The sequence below is a fragment of the Epargyreus clarus genome, unplaced genomic scaffold (assembly GCF_041222505.1).
Source record: "Epargyreus clarus isolate Ecla_fem2 unplaced genomic scaffold, WU_Ecla_fem_2.2 ptg000024l, whole genome shotgun sequence".
In the NCBI taxonomy this organism is placed as follows: Eukaryota; Metazoa; Arthropoda; class Insecta; order Lepidoptera; family Hesperiidae; genus Epargyreus; species Epargyreus clarus.
Window position 1 is genome coordinate 5,110,735 of NW_027332231.1, and position 22,552 is coordinate 5,133,286.

At 34.9% G+C, this 22,552-nt stretch overlaps 1 protein-coding gene across 1 annotated transcript in view; it reads right to left on the reverse strand.

Moving 5' to 3' along the window:
• Pka-R2 (cAMP-dependent protein kinase type II regulatory subunit) overlaps positions 1 to 22,239 on the reverse strand; it is a 42,989-nt gene extending 20,750 nt beyond the window's left edge. The window contains exons 1-3 of the mRNA XM_073086840.1: positions 21,660 to 22,239; positions 17,974 to 18,164; positions 13,422 to 13,559 (exon numbers count right to left, since the gene is read on the reverse strand). Coding sequence (XP_072942941.1) covers positions 13,422 to 13,559; positions 17,974 to 18,164; positions 21,660 to 21,873 — 543 coding nt within the window. The 5' untranslated portion in view covers positions 21,874 to 22,239. The remainder of the gene's footprint in view (positions 1 to 13,421; positions 13,560 to 17,973; positions 18,165 to 21,659) is intronic.
• Positions 22,240 to 22,552: the final 313 nt, after the last annotated feature.

Sequence of the window (22,552 nt, forward strand, 5' to 3'; positions counted from 1 at the left end):
GTTTTTAAACTATATTTTTTATTACCTAGTGCTTCTCGTATTTTTTTATAATCTGCTACTTCTATAATTGCAGGTGAGCATGCAGTCCACCTGATGGTAAGTGGCTACTGCCGCCCGTGGACATATGTAATCAACCCCAGATAAAATTAGTTTCCTACTTGAGGTCGGCACCAGTTGCGCCGCTACTCCTTAGGAATAAGCTACAACACTGCGGAAAAGTAAGTCTTCCTTACCACACCAAGTTCCTAAATCAATTTGGCTAAGTAGGCGATAATGCCCACTTGTGGACGGTAGAGGCTGACAGGGAGGCGATGAAGGGTCCAAAGGAAATTGGGGCGTCGCGCGTCGGAACAATTTAGAGGCGATGGTTGATTTGTGGTTTACTAAATAGTTTTTTTAATATTCATTAAAGAAAATTATATTTCTTTTCGCCATTACCTGTGTTTGCGCCAATCAACTACTTAACAAAGCTATAGCTACACCCATGGCAATATGACAGATATTCTATGAGGCACACATGCATTGCTGTTGATGACGAACAAGTTAGAAGGAATTTGCTTCATCAGGTATATTTTCATAATCTAACGGTATTAATATACACACAGAAGTCTACGAAGAGTTTAATATTAATAACCTTTAAACCGAGTGTTTAAATATCATTAGATTCACCAGATATTTCATTCGATAATTATCTAATGTGTGACCTTTCCCAAATAAGACAAGAGTCCTATTTGAGAGAATATAGTTTCGTTGAGATCAAAGTTACCACGGCTCGTTTCAGTATAGAAGTAAATTACTTCAAACATATGTGGAGTGAAACTTGGTTCGAGAACTTCATACTGTTTAGTTTTAAATCAGCTAAGAACTTAGCTTTTACATTTGTTTGTTGTTTGTTTATACTTTGTTTGATTACTAAGAAAGCCTTAAAGTCCTGTCCAAAGTTGACAGCAGATATGATGGAAAGTTTTGTTTACACATTTGCCGCCATATTTTCTTAACTAAATTTGTGGTGTCCAAAAAACATTTATGTAACAGACGTAATAATTGTATCATAATACAGATTTATAATAATAACACACATCTTTATAATCTATTTCTATCTATCTTTCTATTTAACTGGTCATTTATTAAAACATCACCAATCAATGCTACTTTCGGTTCGCCTGTGCCTATTAACTAATTCGCTGTATTGAGAATTAGTATAAAGGCTTGCGTTAGTAATTTACGGCTATCGTTTACAAACGTTCTACACTCTTAGCACGGTAATTGGCTAGCTAATTGGTTTCCGTGCACCAGCGTCAGCTGCGTCGGCCGCGCATTCATTAGTATCAATACGGCGAGGAAACGAACGATTGTTTGAACTCAATCAAATCCTATAAAACATGGCGGATTACAGCGCCGCCCGGGACTTATTACGCTGTTTTATTTTATGCCGTTTAATTAACGTTTCCATTTATTGATAGTTTAGTAGAATGGTTTTGTCGCGTTCAAATTGCACAAAATCGATATTGAAAAAATGCTTTGATCGCCATATCTCTGATTCCCGTTTATGTAGCTAGATGTTCTATACATTATACCAATTTTAAGTTATTTAGTTAAATTTTTACGATAATCGTAACTAAAAAAGTTTATTGGAAACGTATTTAATTTTATGTGACTGCTACCAATTAAAGCTGTAAAGATACAGACTTCAGTTCAGGAAAAAACTATTTGTAATAAAATATGTAATCGTCTCATGTACTACTGTTTACTGTCAAATTGCAATGACATGAAACGAAACAGCAGTTTGCTGCTACAGCAAAAATAAATAAGATCTTCAATGATACTTTAGCAACAGAAGCTTATAGATATATACAACTCCTCTCTTTTAGCCTTTTTATTTAGCCATTTAAAAATTTAGTCTTTCACCCCCTAATTATGACTCAAGTAAATATTACCTAATTATTTTAAGAAAAAGTAATCTTGACGAAACATAGACATATTTACCTAGATAAGATATAATTTCCAACGAGGTGAAGTAAAATCTATAACATTGTAGATTGTGTATAACAGAGTTAGAAGGAGACTAGATCTGACCTAGTTTAAAACCAATACCTTGAGAATGTTAGGTTTGCTGCAAGTTTTTAATAGAAACAAACATAGTTACGTATACACTACTTGGAATCGCTCTACTAAACAATTAATCAAATATGGGATAGACTGATGGCACATGTGCTGCACAGACTATTCTTAGAATGAATTAAGCTAATAACGAATTCATGTTTGTTTTTACAGAATATAAAGTATGTTCCTATTACACGAATTACAAAATATGACGTAGACAAAATTGTTACCAATGTTATTTTATGGAAATTTTAAGTGTAAAGAAATCAATCTGGATTTTGTAAAAAAGCTATTTTAGTGCCGTAAGCCGTTCTCTTTCAGCTTTCCTGCTGGGCAAGGATATGCTCTCAGAGTTGCTATACAATACAACAATTGTAAAATACAATTTGTAAGTTTGTAACATTGTAGTAAGGAGATAATTCCTGATACTAGTATCGATTGATTATTTATGAGATAACATTATAACGTCACACGTAATAATCGTAATCAAGAGTATACATTTAAAATCGAATGGAAAGGATCGCACAGTATAATATCCCAGAGAAGTTCCAAAAATAAAAATAGCTATGCCGAACGAAAAATCTCTTTAGAAACCTAAGTAAAATACACAAACGGAAACCGTGTCATAATGTATTGCCATTTGGCGTGTGTTCTTTATCTGCACGTCACTCAGTGAACATTACAAAAATTATCTCATTGTTCCTATTGTAATTATAGCTTCCTGTTAGGGATGCAAACGTTTTTTAAGATATCGATATTTATATCGAAGGCTCAAAAATAATGATGAGCGGTAATATAGAAAGTTTCTCGCAATATTATCAATAATCCATATAATATTCAAGTATTATTCTGAGCCGACAAAGTTCAATTACTATACCTTAGATCATGTTAGTATAAAAAAAATATCTATCCATCTTAAAATTTTGTTTTTTCAACATGATAATATCGTATCGTCTGTATAACTATAACTGTCTCTACATCGATAAAAGTTTCGATCTTTACTGTATCACACTATTGGAGTTTCGATATATCGTTGCATCCTTATTACTTCCTGTGTTATTTCATCCAACAACAAAAAATCATACGAGCAGCAGCAGCAATTTATAATTTATACATTATCTCGCCATAGTGACAAGCTAGTCACGAGATTGACGCGGGAAGTCAGATGACGCATGCAATGTTTCGTACATTTCTAGACGGTTTTTATCTCGTTATGTTAAAATAAAAGTAATTAAAGTCCGTAATTGAAAAGCTTGTCGATTATTGTTTACAAGCTTCTTCGAATTACTAAAGGCGTATCAGTCGTTTAATGCTATATGCCGTTTTATTAGCAGCTATAACTTGTGTAGTCGTGATTGACTATTGATTTGTTTAAGAGTACGTACGAAAGGGGACGGCAGAAGGAAAACGGTGGATATTTGCACAATCTTATTTTACAAAATGAAAATTGATAGTGGAAGAAAAATCCAGTTAAGGTTAAGCGAGTTCTATTGTCTATGCGTATCTGTACCTAATATCATGGGACAACTTCAATAGTGAAGGAAACCTACACTACTGTAAGTTCTTAGAGAAAAGTTCTTAAATGTGTGTGAAATCCCCTCTCTCTCACAAGACCCGTGTCCAGCAGTAGGACGGTAATAGGTTCAAACTAAGAAACTTCTACTTAAATTCCTCTGCTTCTTCTGTATAAAACTACTACACTACTGTACTATTTTCTCCTTAAATAATAAGTTCAAACGAATCATTTAATGCTTTTATCTTGGTATATTATATACAGTAGGTATTTCCTAACGTCGAGATTGCAATTTTAGGCCCACCCACGCAGTTCAATCGTGATAGATGGGTTTCAAATGTCATTTCTTTTACTGGAGCGTGCGAGCATTAGGTATCACGCGTCAAGGAATGCCTTAGATCAGGGGTCTTTACTGTACCTGAGATCTACTGTTTACTAATTAGACTCTGTCATAAACCCATTATTGTTCCACTGCTAGGCATGGGTCTTCTACCCGAAAAACATTGGTTTAGCTTAGGATATAGACCTCCTTGGCCAACGGCCAAGTGTGAATTGTACTACTTGACATATCTTTTTTAATTTTTTTTATTTACATCAACCAATTGCAAATTTATTTTGTGCTGCTCTAGCAATTTCAATTGGCGAAAAAAAATGTCGTCACGCTAAATAGTTTTCCAAAATTTGTATATCTGATACTTGTCGACGAAATAGTAAGATGGCAGATTTTTTATCTTGCCACAATTTGCCCAACCCTACCATCGATATCTATCTTTGTAGATATCACTGAGTCACCGAGATTCAAGCCAGGCGGTATCGATTACTACGTATTAGTATCATTTACTTAGTGAAGTAATTGGATTTATTTACAGTTAATTGACCGAGACTAAAGGCTATTTAATGCCAGATTAAACATTGACAATTCTCGTGACATTTTTTTGTTGTTACAAAAATGCGTAGCGAATTTAATTACGCCTCGGAGAATTTTCTATTGTGCTGCTGTAATGTTCTTCTGAACGAAACTGAACTGTACTTATAGGTAATTTTATTTTATGTTCATAAGTTTTGAATCTGAATCTTGTGAAAATCTGTAAAACGAAATCAAAAAAATGCTGTTGCCCAAGAAATGAAATATATAACTTGTGTAGTCGTGATTGACTATTGATTTGTTTAAGAGTACATACGAAAGGGGACGGCGACGACGACGACGACGGTGGATATTTGCACAATCTTATTTTACAAAATGAAAATTGATAGTGGAAGAAAAATCCGAAAGAAAGAAAAGAACGAAATCAAAAAAAATGCTGTTGCCCAAGAAATGAAATATATTGTTGAGAACTTATTACTAATTGGTACTTATTACTAATGATGACTAAAAAGAAAGATGGGGAAGAAGAGTTATGGAGTGGAGGCCTAGGACAGGACACAGAAATGTGGGGCGACGCCCGTGAGCTGGACGGACGACATAGCAAAAGAAGCGGGTAAAGCTTGGACAACTCAAGCCCAAAATCGAAAAAAGTGGCGTGCATTAGAAGAGACCTACATTCAGCAGTGGGTGGCGAACGGTTGAGAAAGAAGAAGTAGACGAAGAATAACTATTTGATTTAAAAACGCTCTTTTCTCCCCGTGTCCGGTCTATTGCTACCATAATTACAGTTGAATGTACTGTTGCTAGTGTTATACGAAAGTTATTGGTATTCTACATGATATGGGTATTATCTGAAAGTAAGTGCACCGTTCAACCGTTTTAAATAAGAGTTACGCAAATCATTATACTTTCCTCCAAAGATAATGTCGAGTGGGCATTAAAAAATGAAACGGCGCCATAAATTCAGCATTTACCGCACATGTAACTTTGAGCTGGCTATCAATTACTAGTTTAGACGTGGAAGTATTTGTATGGGAATTCCTGTGATTTTCAAACAATAGCTGACGTTTCTACTAACGATTAACACTGAATTGATGGCTCATTCTTCGAGTTTCATAACATAAGCGAGGATCGTGGCTCCATTTATATGATAACGAGAGAGCTCGACCTCTGAATGTGTGATGTGACCTCTGGCTCTGAAGTTTTTTTTTCATATACATATTGCAAAAGTAGCTGACGAGCATGCAGTTCATTTGATAGTAGCCGCTTGCCGGCCGTGGACATTTGGAATCATCCCCAGAAACATATATTAGTAAAGTTTACTCACACCTAACAAGAAAATGTAACCAGTATTTGAGAATTGAAATAGTTACGTAAAAAAGTTTTGCCACGTCTCCGTGCTAAAATGTCCCTAAAATATTTGAAATATTTATTTATTATGTAAATTACGCAGTAGTAGTTATTTATTCGTAAATTTTCTCTAAAAATGTTTTTTATTCGTCAAGAATTCAAAAAAATAACTCAGAAATCAGCCTTTTGTGGCTTCATTCAATTTCAAGGCGGCGAAGTATCTTTACTAATCTATGCCCAGAAAGGATCAGTCCTACCTGGAGTAGAGCACAGCGTTGTTACTCCTGAAAACTAAGATAGCCTCATAAATGTAAGTCAGCCGGCTTACAAACCCTTCCACCGAAACTCAAGAACTGCTTCACGTTAGAAATAGACGTGATGATGGTATCTCCCAGATCGAACTACGGTGGTTATACAATTTTGTAAATTGCAATTGAATTGAACTCTACCCCATAAATACACCTACACAAGTTAACTTTTAAACAACAGGATAAATTAGCTACAATATTGAACACACTAATGAATTATATAATTAGCTAACCTAGTTCAGTAAATTAGTTTTAATTTAACGTAATAATACCTTATGTTAAATGTTTATTGCTTCCCAGGGACATCTATGCCGTACCCCAAATTGGAAAGGAGTCGCGAGATCAATCACAGAGGTAGGTGTCCCCTGAGCACTAAGTTGGAACGCCTCGTATAAATATATCATCCTTAAACTGGAATATATAAACTCTTAAATTGAAATATGCGTGGGACCGCTATGTATATGTTTTAGCGAAATTTATAAGTACCCACTATAAAGAAATTTTATAGGTAATCTTATATATAAAATTCTCGTGTCACACAAATTGTATATATGCATATTCAGTAGGTCTGAGAATCGGCTACTATGTATTTTTCATACCCCTAAGTGATAAGGGTTGTTCACCCTTAACATTTTTTTATTTATATGGCAACACAACGTTTGCCTGGTCACCTAGTTATAATGTAAAACTATAGGTACTAATAATAGACAAATGAAAATGCAGTGTTTTTTTACTTATACCCGAATTATTTAATAGCTTTACTTTCTTATAGCCAAAATTAGTTTCAAAACAGGCATAAACCACAGTGGCATACCACCAATAACGTCGGTAATAAACCAGCTATTTTGTACCCGGCCGTAAACTCTTGGCAACGAACGAGCCGAGTGCCTGCTTAATTACGCGATTACAATCCCATATCATTACGATTCGCGTATTAATATTGTGATATGTAGGTAAATTTTAATAATCCCCATACTGATTTCATAACGAGTGACGTATGTGCGCGGTGACGTCAGCGCGACGGCACGATCTCTATCGGGTACATTTTTCAGTCGACACGCGAACGGTTCGAATGTGTAAACTGTCGACTTTCGCAACTAACGTGTTGTACGTATTTGAGTATAGTACGTCATTGTAAATAAGAGTTTGTAAAGAAACATTTGTTCAATACTATCGATCAAGGAAAGTATTAACTAATTTTTCTCAAGTGTTTTTCACGATTTTTTATCAATAGAAGTAGCGAACCAACATTTTACTTTTTTTTTTATATAGGAGTAGCAGACGAACATACAGCCCACCTGATGGCAAGTGGCTACTGCCGCCCATGGACATCTGTAATCTTCTACCACCTTCATACTTGATAGCGAAGGACTACTGTCACCCACGTTTGTCTATAATCAATCTCGGATAGAATCCTAGCCGTGTTCAGAGACAGATTATTTAAAGCACTTCGTGATCTGACTCTGGTAGCACCATCTCTAAAGCAATATCTGCCTAATAACGGCATAATGGAGAGGCATACATCACGAGACACTTATTGTCAGCTGGATTGCATGCCGCTTAACCTAAAAAACTTGTAAACTGATATATATTCTTAGCTCGAATTTACCGATAACGTGATAACTGCGGTATAGACTTAAATGACAGCTACTTCCTATGCAAGAGTAGGGATAAAGTTATGTCTGAACTTACTGAATATAAATCAGTCACGTTCCTAGCAATACATTTATTTACATACGAGAACCCGCGAGAGGCTCCCAATACCTGCTCGTGCATATTGTTGAATTTTTACGCAGACCTACATATTACCAGTATAAAAAGTAGTTTGTAAACTCTTTTAATTTGTGTTCAACCAAAATCAGTTTAATTTAGAATTTTAGACCATTAGCTTGTACATACAAACAGACAAAAATTGAAGAATGGATTTTATCTTTTAGTAGGTGTCGTGCAAATATAAGCATATGAGCTTTAAAATTGACAGATGTTTTTGAGTCAAAGACAAATGAAGATTTGAATAGATCTATAATATAGTGTAGTATGTATAGTCTGATTCATAATTAGGTGTCCAAAATGTAAACAAAGGTGTTGACCTATCAAGAAAATATGTTTCAAATGGTAGTTTCTTATTATTGACAATATCAAATTAATACAACAATAATAAAATAATAATCTAAAAAAAAATAAGATCAATTCACATTTTCTAATATTTATATTAACTCAATTTCGTTCCATACAGTAATAATAATAAAAAACAAGGTTTATGGTAGAAAATTAAAATGTGATAATGGTAACACAACCGGAACCTAGAACATTTCTTGTGCCGTCATTTTTAAGTTTCGTAGCTGATGTTATTCGTGATTGTAATTGAACTCGAATGTATTATCTTTTTCATAGCGCGTTTGTTAAATTGTGGATAATTGTAAAGTTTTCGTTTTTTGTTGAGTTTGTTAAAGTTTTTGTTTCTTGTTAATTTTGACAGTGACATTTGTTTGTTTACATTTTGGACACCTAATTATGAATCAGACTTTGTCGAAATTGTCGTCAGACATTATGTCGAAATTGAAATATACTAGGAAATATAAGAATTCAGTCTTTTCTTGAAATATTTTACAAAGAGGGAATTCCTTTGTGTGTTCAGTCTTCCAAACCATGTTTCACTGGCCACGCTCTCGAGTGACGTCATAAGAAGCAAACGTGTTTTTCATGTCAGATAGGGCAGAAGAACGCTTAATCCCATTGTTACGCAAATATTACTTCCCAGGGCGAGACATTTTGTTTATTCTATCTCTTTAAGTTTTTAGTTTAAAGTATTCAACTTGATTTTATATTTTTATACGGGATATAATTATTTATGACTTATAGGTAAACAAGGCAAATTGGATTGATGAACGATTAACTTTTGAAGAGGTCTGCTAAATCGGTTTTCGTTTGAATGAAAATGACAACTCCTGTGGAGCAAACTTAAGTGGATGAAATGGAAATTTCTTAGAAAAACGTAGCGTCATATTATATAAGGTATTTCAAGCTTCTCGGAAATTTGTGGTGGAATTCCAGCCGGTTTTTTCGAATATCATTCAAGAAAGGCACATATACCTATTTGTACTCAGTTTCACCATAGCTTGGACTGAAAAACTAGGCATGTCATGAGAATTAATAATAAACGTGTTTTTCACGTCAGTTCCGTTAGCTGGATCACGAGATAGCGCTAATCCCATTGTTATGCAAATATTTAATTTTGTTTGCTCTAATTCTATTTCTTTTTTAAAAAACTTAGTATTCAGGTCGACTTAATTATTTTATTCCTTCGGGATATCATGAATTTGTATGCCTTACGCTTACTAAATATGGCTATGAAATTGGGCACAAAAAATAATTGTCTAAAGAAACTTGTTCTGATAAATCTTCGATTCAAATAAGAACAAGTACTATTGATAAAAAAGTAATAGTATGAAAACTAGATGGAAGCAAATTAATATTTTGTTACATCAAAAAATTTTAAACGATATATTGTATATATTGTGTATATCTTACAGAGTAACTTGTTTTGTTTTTATATAATTATTGATTTAATAAATTAGCACATATCTTTTGGATGACTTAGTGGTCGAAATTTGACGTTTATTTATAGTTATTGAAAATTTCAGGACTTTTTTACCTGATGACGCTAAAGCTTGTCAGTAGCTATCCAATAAACCTTGAAGGTAAAAACGTATGCCTTGAAACGGATGAAGATCATTATCAACGTTGCAATTTTAATTTAAAAAAATCAATTTCACATTCGATTGATTCAACTACGAAGGTATGATGGAATGCATTCACATCGGTTGTTTTCAAAGGAATGAACATCAAAGAAAATAAATAACAAGGCAGAAACGGTTTATCGAAACGTTAATATTCCGGAAAGCATCGGACGTAGTCTAGAGCGAAGGATAAAGTTGTAATATTTAATGAAACATGCCGTATACTCGGCAACACTACCCACACACATATAAATAATCTGGTACACATGTGCTAAATGGATATCAAGTTATAAATTATTTTAGCATAGTACGTGTACTGGTACACAAGTAATCACAAACTTCCGACCGACGTAGGGTAGAGGCAAATGATGCTTGTCGTAAATATTGGCAGAGTATTAATATACATGCAGCTGTTTTGAGAAACTGTTTAAATAAAGTTAGACATAAAGTACATCCTCTCGGAGTAATTAATCGATGTTATCTTCAAGATGGTCAAATTGAAATTGGCGTCGATTAAAATATGACGAAAAATTGACTTGAAAAAAATATACGGGCTGCCGTGTTGACCTATTTGACCTATGATTTTCACACACAGAAGAAGTAAATGGTTTTAATTCACTTGATGTATAGGCACTGGTCATTGCCCATTCACACCCAACATAACCATCGCTTCTGAAGACAAGTTGAAATGCCTCTTATAACTAGTCATGCCACACAAAAAACTACAAAGAGCGTATATTTAGTGCTATTTGAAACTGAACGATACCTACCTTTCGTGTAGTAAAAACACTTACGTTGAAAAATATGAAACGTTTTACAAATAATATGACTCTCATCAAATTTAGTAGGCTATGCAAAAAAAATAAACAAGAATCGACGATACCTAAATCAAACATATGCAATCAACTATATTTTAGTAAATGGGACGGATGGCCTTGTCGCGACCGGCGTTCGCTATACAGTAGTAATATATAATCAACGGCGATGATTAACCTTTATCCTAATACCGCCTACGGTTTACGGCGAATGTCACACATTTATCTTACCTTCAACAGGCACACGTGAAAAGGGAAAGGTCGGGGCACAATTACATCCAACCAAACGACATCAATACTAAATTGGAGGCTTTATGAACAAAAGCGAAAGAAATGGATCGATGGCTTGTCTACGGACGAACGGTTGCGGCTGCATATGACAAACTTTTATTTTAGACGTTGATTTTTGTGCCTCTGCGAATATTAGAAGTGAAGCTACCAATTCCATTTCGCTATTAACAAAAGAAAGAAATGGAATGCAGCGGCATCAATGATCTATTTTGGTATGCGTATATCTTTTGTAGTTATGTATAGTGTTATGCTTTGAAAAGTATGATAAGACACTAAAAGTTAGTAACCAAATCTTCGTGGGATAGCAACCCATATCCAGTCGAACTCAGGACAGGGCCTCCAATCCTATTCGAGATCTCTACTATTTACTACATCTCTACGGGCGGCGATGACCCCTTCAGGCCAGTCATTATCAAATAATCTTCATATTCGTTTGCTAATCCTATTACATAACAAGAAGCAAAATATAACAGGTAACCTTACTCATTAATCGTCAATACACAAATAATAGCCAATGAAAATCCCTGAAAATTTCAGTATCGGTTCACCAAACCAAGTGCCGACTGAAAATAAACAAAGAGGTATCGCGACCTCTTTTGTAGAATGAACTTTCTTTTTGAGATTTACACTAGAGTATAACAATGCGCGGATCTACGTATTTTACATTTGTTTGAGTAAAATACCGCTAAAATATTAAGTCTTAGAGCTTTAGGTTTTAGTATCCTGTGAAAATATGAAAGCGAAGACAGGATTTCAGTTATTTATTTACTCGTATCTTATAATTTTATAATTGTCTTAGCCGTAGTTATTCTTTATATTTTTAATGGCAGCTAAACCACTGCTGCTTCCTAATATTGCTCGACAAAAGCTCGAGATAGAAACAGACATATAAAAATATGAAGTTGCGTAAAAAGTGAAAGAATTTTGGAATATTGCGCACACAAACAGACGAAATCGATTTCCTTACATATTTTATTCATTATATATATTGTTATTTATGTTAAAAGAACATATACCACAGCAACTGCAAGCTCTTAAATTTTATATCTTAAAACACCAAACATAAACATAATATATTTTATCCAAAAAACAAAATATGAAAAATAATGAAACTCATTTACAACTGTATGGGAAAAGTCTCAGTCATTTCTATGGAGTCTAATACGAGTGGGATATAAAACTGATCCCGCTTGGCCGTAGTATTCTATCCCGGTTTTAATAAACCAGTCCCGTGCCATTTTAGTGCTTGAACCGTGCGGAAGGTTTCACTGGGTCGATATTGCCCCCACACTTGTGTTGCTGTGTGCGTTGCTGTTCCAACGCGATAGCCACACACACAAAGACACTCGGTCTTCAGGTGGAGAATCAATCTGGAGATCTTTTTGTTGCTCGTAAAATGTTATTAGGAATTAGACTCGACCAGTATTTTATAAAACTTTCATTTGATAGTTTAAAATAAAAAGAATTCTACAGTTATAAGCCGCGTAAAACTGCAAGTCCGCTCTGAATATAGAAATGAATCGCGTCGCCATAGCAAATTGTTTGACTACACCTGCTCGCAACAACTTCAAAGCGGACTAGCAGTTTGGCGCGGAGCATACCTTTTAAATAGTATTATTTTGACTTATGTTCATTGATAGTTTTCTGGTATCAAAATTGACTGAACAAGGAAAAACTATGGCACGAAATTAAAGTAACACCGAAAAGATTTCATGTTCTTAATAAGGAAAAACATTAATGTTTATGTTTGAAAAACTACAATGTTTACGATTATGGTACTCGTAGATCTCCATTAGTTCAGTTTCAACTTAACACACTAGCGCAAGGCCATTTGCAACTTCGTACATAAAACAGCTGTAATAATGTTTTTATAGCATAAATACATATTATATAGGACTTAGGAGTAGAATCTCATCTATATATTCAGCGTTAAATACAAACCCTACCTTATTTGAGGATGATTGGAGAGCGACGAACGGCGTTAACCGCTTGAAATCGAATTATTCTTAAAAGTAAATGTAGTATATAAACATTTGCGATCACGTCTAAATAGAATTCGTTCATAGAACGCCTCATAAATATCATTTAAAGCAGAGACCCCTTCAAACTAAAACTTGTTTTTCGAAGTCAATAAAGAAGTAAAATAGATGAGGTGATATCTAAGCATACAATCAATTCACGAAGGTTTCAAACACCTTCAAAGTGGCATACATACTAGTTTCCTACTCTCATACAAAAATATTAAACGGTGATACTTCGCCAATCCACCACGAAAAATTCCATCGTCAATCCCCGCCTTCAAGGAAGCATCTTCATTTACGTCCATTACATACAAGGAAAATTCTACCTTTAACCCTACTTAATAAACGTATACCTTTCCGTCCATTAGCATGAGCTATATGAGAAGTTACATGAGCAGCACATAAATAATCTTACCTTCTCAACGCCATCATCCCCGTTGACCAGCACATCGAAGACCCCGTTCTCGATGACGTAGAAGTTGTCGCCGTCATCCCCCTGCCGGATCACGTACTCGCCGGGCTCGGCGCGCTTCTCGAACATCGCGTCCAACACCTGGATCAAGGGCATATTGTTAGACCATCTTAATACTAGTAAGAAGTTAATTCATTCATAAAAATTGTGGCGATAGTTCACAAATGAGACACGGCGTCATAAAAGAACAAGGGCGCTTTAAATATAAGAGGCGACTTTTTTTAAATATAATCGTAGCAAAAGTGCATGTAGTCCACCTGATGGTTGATAACTCTTGGGGACTACGTTGAAACGCCTGGGATAATTCGTCTCCCTTCAAATGGGAACATGGCAGCGCTTAACACTCTTGGTATTAAGCAGAATTAGGTGTGGCGATTGGACCCGGACTCAAACTGCCACCTTCAAACTCGGACTCGATTTAGATTGCTATCATACAACATAAGGACGGTTGGCGTTCTTCTAACGGATTGCTTTAGCACGTTTTCATATCGTATCATTTTGTATGAAGAAACCCAACCGAACTTGTGTAGTATGACAAACCGTCAGACTTTCGCGTGATACCAATACGACCAAGTACGATCGAATACCGTTTCTGCCATCTAAATTGAATGAGACCTATCAATCATAATTAGTGCGTCACATGAAAATAAGAAAAAAATCTGTAATAAATTAAAAGGTATATTACACTAATTATGTGGAAACAATCAATTTTGCTAATTGCGATGTCATACAAAGTGACGCATGTAACTGCAATGTTATGTAATATGTTTTAACCTTATCATTTAATGTAATACATACTTGTAATTTATGATTTTAATTGTCACTGCAATGTCCATTTTGATGACATAAACAGTAGGTAAGTACTTTTATTGCATAGTAACGTTGTGAAGATTTGATGACTAATCAATTATTTAATCAGGTTGACGATAAGCGTTTTAATTGGCATTAAAGTGTACTAATTGTATAAAATTCTGGTGATCGATATTCCTGTATCTTTTATTATAATGTAGAAGTTCTCATGGCTACTTAGTGGCTACTGACGCTTATGGACATTGTGATTAACCCCAGATATGATTCCTACCTTTTTTTTTTTTTTTTTTTGTTTACGAGGGGGAAACCTTCAAAAGGTACCCGACGACGTGGGAGCGACGCAGGGTTATGTGAGATTTTTACCGCACTAAAACCCCCCCGGTGGTCGTCCTCAACGCTTGTTGGAGAACTCCGGGATCTCCGAGGGAACACAACCGGAGTCCTCCAAGCGCAATGCCCCGATCGGGCTCTACCCTGGGGGAGCACTTATGGCTCCTCCCACACCATCTGGTGTTTACGACGGTATGCGACCACACATACCGTCGTCCTTCCCGGGGTTGCTTGCTGGACGGTCCGAGCTCCCACTCTTGCCACCCGCAACCCCGGAAGCCCCCTTTTAGTCGCCTCTTACGACAGGCAGGGGATACCGTAGCCCTATTCTATTCCCGAGACTACAGGGACAAGATATGATTCCTACCTAAGATCGGTAATAAATGCGCCGCTTCCTATAGATACTAAGCTGAAACGTCCCAGAAAAATAGGCCTGCCGTACCACACCCTTCAAACTAGAACAATGGTGATATTAGACAGAAATTAATGGGACGATGCTGTCGTTGGAGTTCAACTACAAAGGGACTGACTTTAGAATCTATATCTAACAAAATATCCGATCTAAAATAAATGCATTATGTGGAGAGAGTGTCTTCGGGGCTATTCCAAGCCTTGTTATGAGAGGCTTGTTAGAAGACTTATTGTACGCTCAGAATCTTATTATTTAAGAGCTTCTCCTATACATTTTCTGCGCACAAGTACCTACTTACCTTCCTACCTGGAGCTTACAAGTTATCTTAAAATAGATTCGTCCGTTTATAAGATGAACCTACATAGACCGAGCATTTAAATCAGGTCATTTCATTTTGGTGTCTTGTGATCATGATAAAAAGAAGTTTATTTAAAATTTTATATCATTAAATATATCAGTATTAAATACTATGTTCGTTAATGTTAACTGATGTACTTATTCATACATATATTATAGGTATAATAATAATTGTAGTATAATTATCATTTTAAATTGATGTTATGTTTTGGAATAACTGTATTATTATGTTAATAACTTTGTTTATAAAGTTACATCTTTGTGTTAGAAGTATAAAAAACATTAATTTGAGGATATTTGCTTAATTGTAAGATATAACTCAGAAATATTTATACAATATGTAAGCTGCTCTTACTTTGATAAATTAAAACTAAGCCCAGTAATCGGTCGCACAGAGAAATTCCTGGGTTCGATCACTGAGCAAAGGACTTGATAAAATAAAAAAAATATCTGTCCCCGCTCTAGGTATTCTTGTTTTTTTGTCCACAATATATTAAATCTTGGTGTAGAAGATGAGGTTAGAGTCTAATTGCGTACCTAAGTTAAATCAGACAAACATCAAAAGTTCCGTCTAAAATCGATGTTAGGTTCGGAAAGTTTTGTACCCTGTTTAAATTTTACCTACGCTGCCTATTGACCCGTGAGTCCAATAGGCATTGTAGGTACGCATTATTCGGTAAACAACCCGACGCCCTTTGGGAGACTGCCGTTGATGCTCGAAGTTGTAGTGGTCATAAAACTGAGACTGAATTCGTTGAAAAGGTATAGCTTTTTGCCGTAGAGTAAACAATGTACGTATTTTAGGTTGTGTTATAGCATGAATATGTCAACAGTATGTGTAAGAATTGCTAAGAATTGCTTGCCCAGTGCTAAGAATTTCATAGTTAAACGTTACATTTGCGTTCAAATCCGAGGCACTCTCAAAGTCAATATTATGTGTTGTATTTCTAATTCTTACTTTAAGTACGTTTTATATTAATTCTCACTAACTTGAACGGTACAACAAAACGTAGTCACGAATAGAAAAATTGTTACACATAATTATATATGTGGTTTAAATATACTCGTATATTTAACCCAGAGAAGGAATGAGAAATAATATTCACCAGCCCAAATTGAGGTCCACTGTTGGACATAGGCCTTAATTGTCGCTATTCCACATTTGCCGTCTTCTTTAGGAGATCAGGCGTATTGGTTAGTATTGGTTGGTACCTATTGGTTAGAGGGCAAATTGTTCTCCTTTTTATCAAGGTCGTCACACGAGAACTTCAATCTTTCTCAATTGTTATTACTATTAGGCACTATTAACTACGGAATGAGAAACTGACGTTGTATTTTGATATAACCAACCAAAGTGAGTGGTTAATAGTGGCGGTGTCATATAAAGAGTATCATTGATAAGTGTGCAATGTAAAGTACCTAATGAAATTTTGATAAAAGCAATTGATAAAATATTTCGTCAGAGCGGGCTTATAATTCCGTTGCGGAAAACAAACATATGAGTACCTATGTAGTGTGTACTAATCGTGTTTGATGCTAACATTGTTGTGATTAAATTGGAATATGAACATCGAATTTAGAGCATCCCTCTCGATTCTAACAGCATGCATACCTATTAGCGAACCTGCATATTGTATTAGAAATATGGAAATCTATTTTAGAGAGAGCTTCTCTCTCGATTCTTGTATCGTGTATAGTAGTTAATCTGTTTTATTTTTATGGACAGGCACTAGATATTTTCGGGATAGTCACTTGGCTCGGCCATTTACGAGATTGGTCCGTAGGTAAAAACTTATTTTCTTTTCTATTGATATCGTGCAAGTGAAAAAAAAAAACATATATACGGTCGAATTGAGAGACCTCCTCCTTTTTTGAAGTCGGTTAAAAACAGACACAAATTTAAAATGAAATTAAAATTGTATTGTAGTGGTTGAAATCCGAAACATATATATGTTACAGGAAAGACATAAATGTGAAGAGAACATTATTACTTCAGATACAATCTTTGCAATTATGTGATTGCAATTTGCACTTTGTATCTAACTACGTATGATAATTCATTTGATACATGGTAACTCAACCATTACCGTTATTTAGCAGCAAGTTTTAATAACAAAATAGCTAGAAATAAAGCGTACATAAATATTAATTTAAGAAATCATATTCTCAAAAATATCGGTTTTAGATAAGAAATAAAATCAAATGTATTTCTTTAGTAGGTACATTAAATAGGCCTACGGGGGTAGTAAGGTGTCAGTTACGATATTTTTTCTTATAGTACCACCGGATCCCAATAAGTCCTTAACTGAGACGATCCGACCAAGAATCTCCGTGGGTTTCGGTGCTGACTATCTCGAATGATTGCGTTTTTAAATCGTTCGAAAGCTTTCAACAAAGCAAAGACTGGTGTAGACAAAACAACAAAACACAAAAACGCCCACGCAATCTTAACCAACTTTTTCCTACAGCATTTTTCAATTTAAGTAAGTACAAATTATGAACTAGCAGAAAGAAAAATTAATTCGAGTTTAATTTACTCTTAACAGTCTTAAATAAAAATCTAAATCATCAATAAAGTATACTGACCTGTTGCATCTGCTGGGCATCTAGCGAACGGAACAGCAGTATGCTCCTGACGGCCTCGGCCAGCCGCGCGCGCTGGGCGTCCGACTTGGGGAACACCGCCGGGGCGCCCTCGTCAGAGTCATCCTCCTCCGGGTCGTAGGTCTCCGCGAACACCGACTTGCGACGGTTGTTGAAGCGCGCCACTGGCGGCTCTGATGTCATAAAGATTGTTGTTTAGTTTTTTTTCTAGGTTTGAAGTAGCAAACGAGCTCGCAGCCATCCTGATGCTAAGTGGTCCCTAGCACACATAAACAAAAAATGCGGTTTTTCTACACTTACAGCCTCACACTAGGATTCCCTGTGATGAGGGTGTAATACACAAACACCCAGACCCAAAAAAGAAATCTAAATTCATTATTAGATATCGGTCCGACCGGGGATCGAACTCGTGACTCCCTGCGCGACAGAAAAGTATGATCGCTCCGCCATGCGGACATCTGTAAACAACTCTGTAACAACATGTTGTTGATCACAGATATGTTGCCGCTATCCAACACGCAACTCTTTTTTCTTTTATTTATTTTGAATCACGTAAGGCGTTAAAAACGAAAATGTATCATTTTCTTTTGTAAATTGAGAAAATTGTTTATTAAAAGAAAATCTTTCATTCAATAGCGCATAACACAATAAAATTGCTGATTATTCTTGGCTAGAGATTTTCATGGGGTGCAGTGACCACTTAATGACTGCAGAGCCTTTTGCTACATTTATTACATAAAAAGTAAGCCCACATTTACTAGCTGGCTTATTATTTTCTATACGATTTTATTTTAACAATTCTATTTATAAACGATTAAGTTGTACGACAGAAATATCTTAATGTAGCGTTCGCGAATTTTCTATAGAATTATCTTGTTAACATTGGCATGTCTATGATACAAAAGCATCTTTGATCTCCAGAATTAGGTGTATGATTTATTTGCAATCTGTTTTTCGTTAAGCAAAGCATCAAACGGTTTGAAACTTAAAAAACCCTCATGTTGAAAGGGTATGAGATATTTATAATTTCTCTATAAGACTGCCAAAAATTCGAAGCAAATTTAAGATAATTTCTATTTTAGATTAAGAATCTTAACATGAAATTGACATTTGTAAGTCATTGAAAGAAATTAACATTATTGAAAGATTCATAAAATGTTTCCTTGATGACACAAGATATGGATCTATGCGTCTATATCTCTCTATGTTGTCTGTACTCAATAATTCAGGATGTGCACCATTATTAAGGGTATATGGCCGTCCTTGTTGTAATAGATACTAATGACTGGGCTGGATAACTACTGCAGCATTCGAGTGCTTTCTTTAATCAGCTATAATTATGGTTAGAGACAAAACAGAATAGGTTAATATTCGATATTAATAAATCTAGTTCTATTTACTTTTACTTCTATTAATACTATTAATATACTAAATGGAGTTTAGACTTAATAAATCATATTATGTGCAGAAAATCAGATATGGGATTAATTTAATAAAATTAATGGAAGATTAGTGCTAATCTCAAAAGATGTCTGTTCCTATATATTACAGATTCATAACATCTTTCTTACGTAAATACCTTTCAAGGTTTGGCTAGCACATGTTCAATTCATTGTGTATACTATTGTTAGTTTTACTTGGCTTTGACAAATTTTATGTAACACATATTATTAAAAAGACCAACATCTGCTAAAATAAAAGTCTGCTAAATTTAAAGTGGCTGTTTCAAAAAGAAGCGAAAATACCATCATCACACAAGTTCAAAGCGGAAAAAAACAAACACACAAATGGGATCAGAGTATAGTAAACACTAGAAATTTATGGCTCGACAAACAGTTACACATAAGACTTGCGTCTATTAGCTCTCGCAATTTGGGGAAGCATCCTGCCGCCGCCAGAATAAACACTGTCTGAATCAAATGTTACTGGTGGTCATATAATTTAATTAAAAAATACCTCATTGAAGTTTCCGAGCCCTTATCAATGAGATAAGAGGCAATAATCAAATATTTGCTCATATTTTTGTCTACTTTGTATATTTATTAGCTTGGCAACAGCTGATTATTTGACCAAAACTTGTCTGTTCAAACAAACATCATTGTACGAGATGGTAATGGCATCACGCCAAGTGGTCAGAACAACTGCTGGCTATAATAGTAGTTGTCAACCGCTCAGGGGCAAAATTAACAAGTGTATTGTAATTAGAACTTGAGTTTTGTTTACATTTAATGATTGCTATTAAGAGCAATAATATTATTTACATTTACAATTGTTGGTTACATTGCCTTATAAGCTGTTAGTTTAAGGATAAACAAAGAGTACATTTACAATGGATTTGAAGATAATTTCTGTTCATAATTTGAAAAACATCTTGATGTACAAGATTTCAATATTTATTCATATGTTACTTTTACAAAATTAATTAATAATTAATATAATTAATTAAGTCAGTACGATTGATTGTCTGTTTTATATCGATGCTTCTTATACAATATGTCTACTCAAGTCATATTCATAAGAATTACCATGTAACTGTATGTGCGAGCAAGGGATATACCCTGTCAATGTTTCTAAGCACCTGAGAGCCTGTTACAAGAACCCCTCTAAAACACCGAAGATAAGTTGTAGCTACAATATTGCATAAAAAAGAATATGGACCTTACATTTTTGATCTTTAAAAAATATACAAAGAAATACATATAAATACACTTTGCAAGCCTTGTCTATATAGGCATTAGCACTACAAGCTTGATAACAAGTAAAATGATAGCTACCACTAGTAATTAACTCTACAATGAGTTTTTTATTGTATTCGGTTTAGGCACCTCCTTATCTCCCGAATTACTTTGCAATGGTGCAAATATATTTAGTATACTATCCAGTAAATTTTACAAGATAACTGGCATTATTGATGGTAATTCAAGCCTATATTTTTGAAAAAAAAAAATGGTTCAAATGTTAACACGACTTTTACATTTGGTAGATTCTTATCCAAATATTATTTCATTATGAATCATTTGTTAAAATGTGAAAGAGAATAAAGTTAATACATCAAAAGTGTTTTAAAGTTAAATATGACATTATAAATAGGTCATGGCAAAGTAGGTTTGGTGAACTTTTTATGTCATAAGTTTGCATAGTTTGTGTTGCTGTTTTAAATACATCAGTTTTAAGATATCATTTTCATGGAGAATATGTTTTTACTAGATTGAGGCAGGTCAAATGTGGGGCTCATTTATAGACTAATTATCAATATAAAAAAGTATGGCTTTAAATATATAGCTAAAAATAATTGGTGCATAATTTAAGAAAATACATGTTTAACATTTTTAAGAAACAATATTTTGTTTCACTTAAGTAAATAAATGTACTTATGTTCTGAATAAGACTCGAAAATTTATTCAACCATACACCACCTGAACAGAGAATATAATGTGATGCATGTATAAAACAACTGTTGAATTTGTTTGAGGAAAAATATTTATCAACCGGTCATTGAAATTCAGTCCTGCATTTCGTGAATTGTCTACACAACTACCCAAATGATTTAGTATTCAGAACATAGCATGGAGTTGCTATAGCGTGTACAGGCATAGTAACACCAACCTTGAAGTAGACGTCCCCCAAACCAGTAATACGTGCACTACGTAATATTATCGAATAAGTACCTTCCTCGTCTGATATTATCGACTCATCGGGCGTGCCGGCGGACGGGCCCCTCACGATGGTCGTGGTCCGGTTGTTCTGTAACCTTGTGAAGAACTCGACCGCGTAGTTGATCACGTCTCCTGGCTGCTCCAGAAGGTAGCTTATGGTGAATTCCAGTAGGATCTCTCGGAGGTCATCGGGGACTTGGATGCGTCCGCCCTGAGGCCTGCTCATTTCTAACGGCGTCGCCTCGCTTCCTCTTTACTATCCCGCTCGCAGAACGTCAGCCACACGTTCGATTAGAACTTCGTTAACATAGCCATTGAATTAGCTAAAGCGACACACCAACGAGCAATTTTACCACGGGGAATAGCACTACATACAACGTTAGTATCAAATAAAATCACTCTATTATACTAGGACTCTCTCAATAATAGTCGCCACTACTATAAATTAAATGAAATGACACACTTTTCTCAAAATATTCCTCGTCCTCCAGCCTGACAATTATAAAATCTCCTTTCACTGAAAAGTAAAAATGGCGTACTCCGGATTCATTGGCCTACTTCACTCACTGCTCACTCAAATATCAATCGGTCGGTCACTCTCGTTCTGCTACGAATTGCCACTAGAAAAAATGTAAACCATAGACATTTGTGTTTGAAATTGATTAGCATACATTATATACGACTGTTGGGTAGCAGTTTTTGACAATAAAAACTTAAAGTTACTTAGAAAATAAAGTAAACTATTTTTATCTATTATATATTTCAATATAATATAAGTGTATTAAAATAGTAACAGTCTTAGGCTGCCTACCTACAATAACATCGTACAATACTTTTTATTGTACAATAACATTGAAAGGTGCTCTGACTCCAAACGAGCAATTATATTGCACAATAATTCGAAC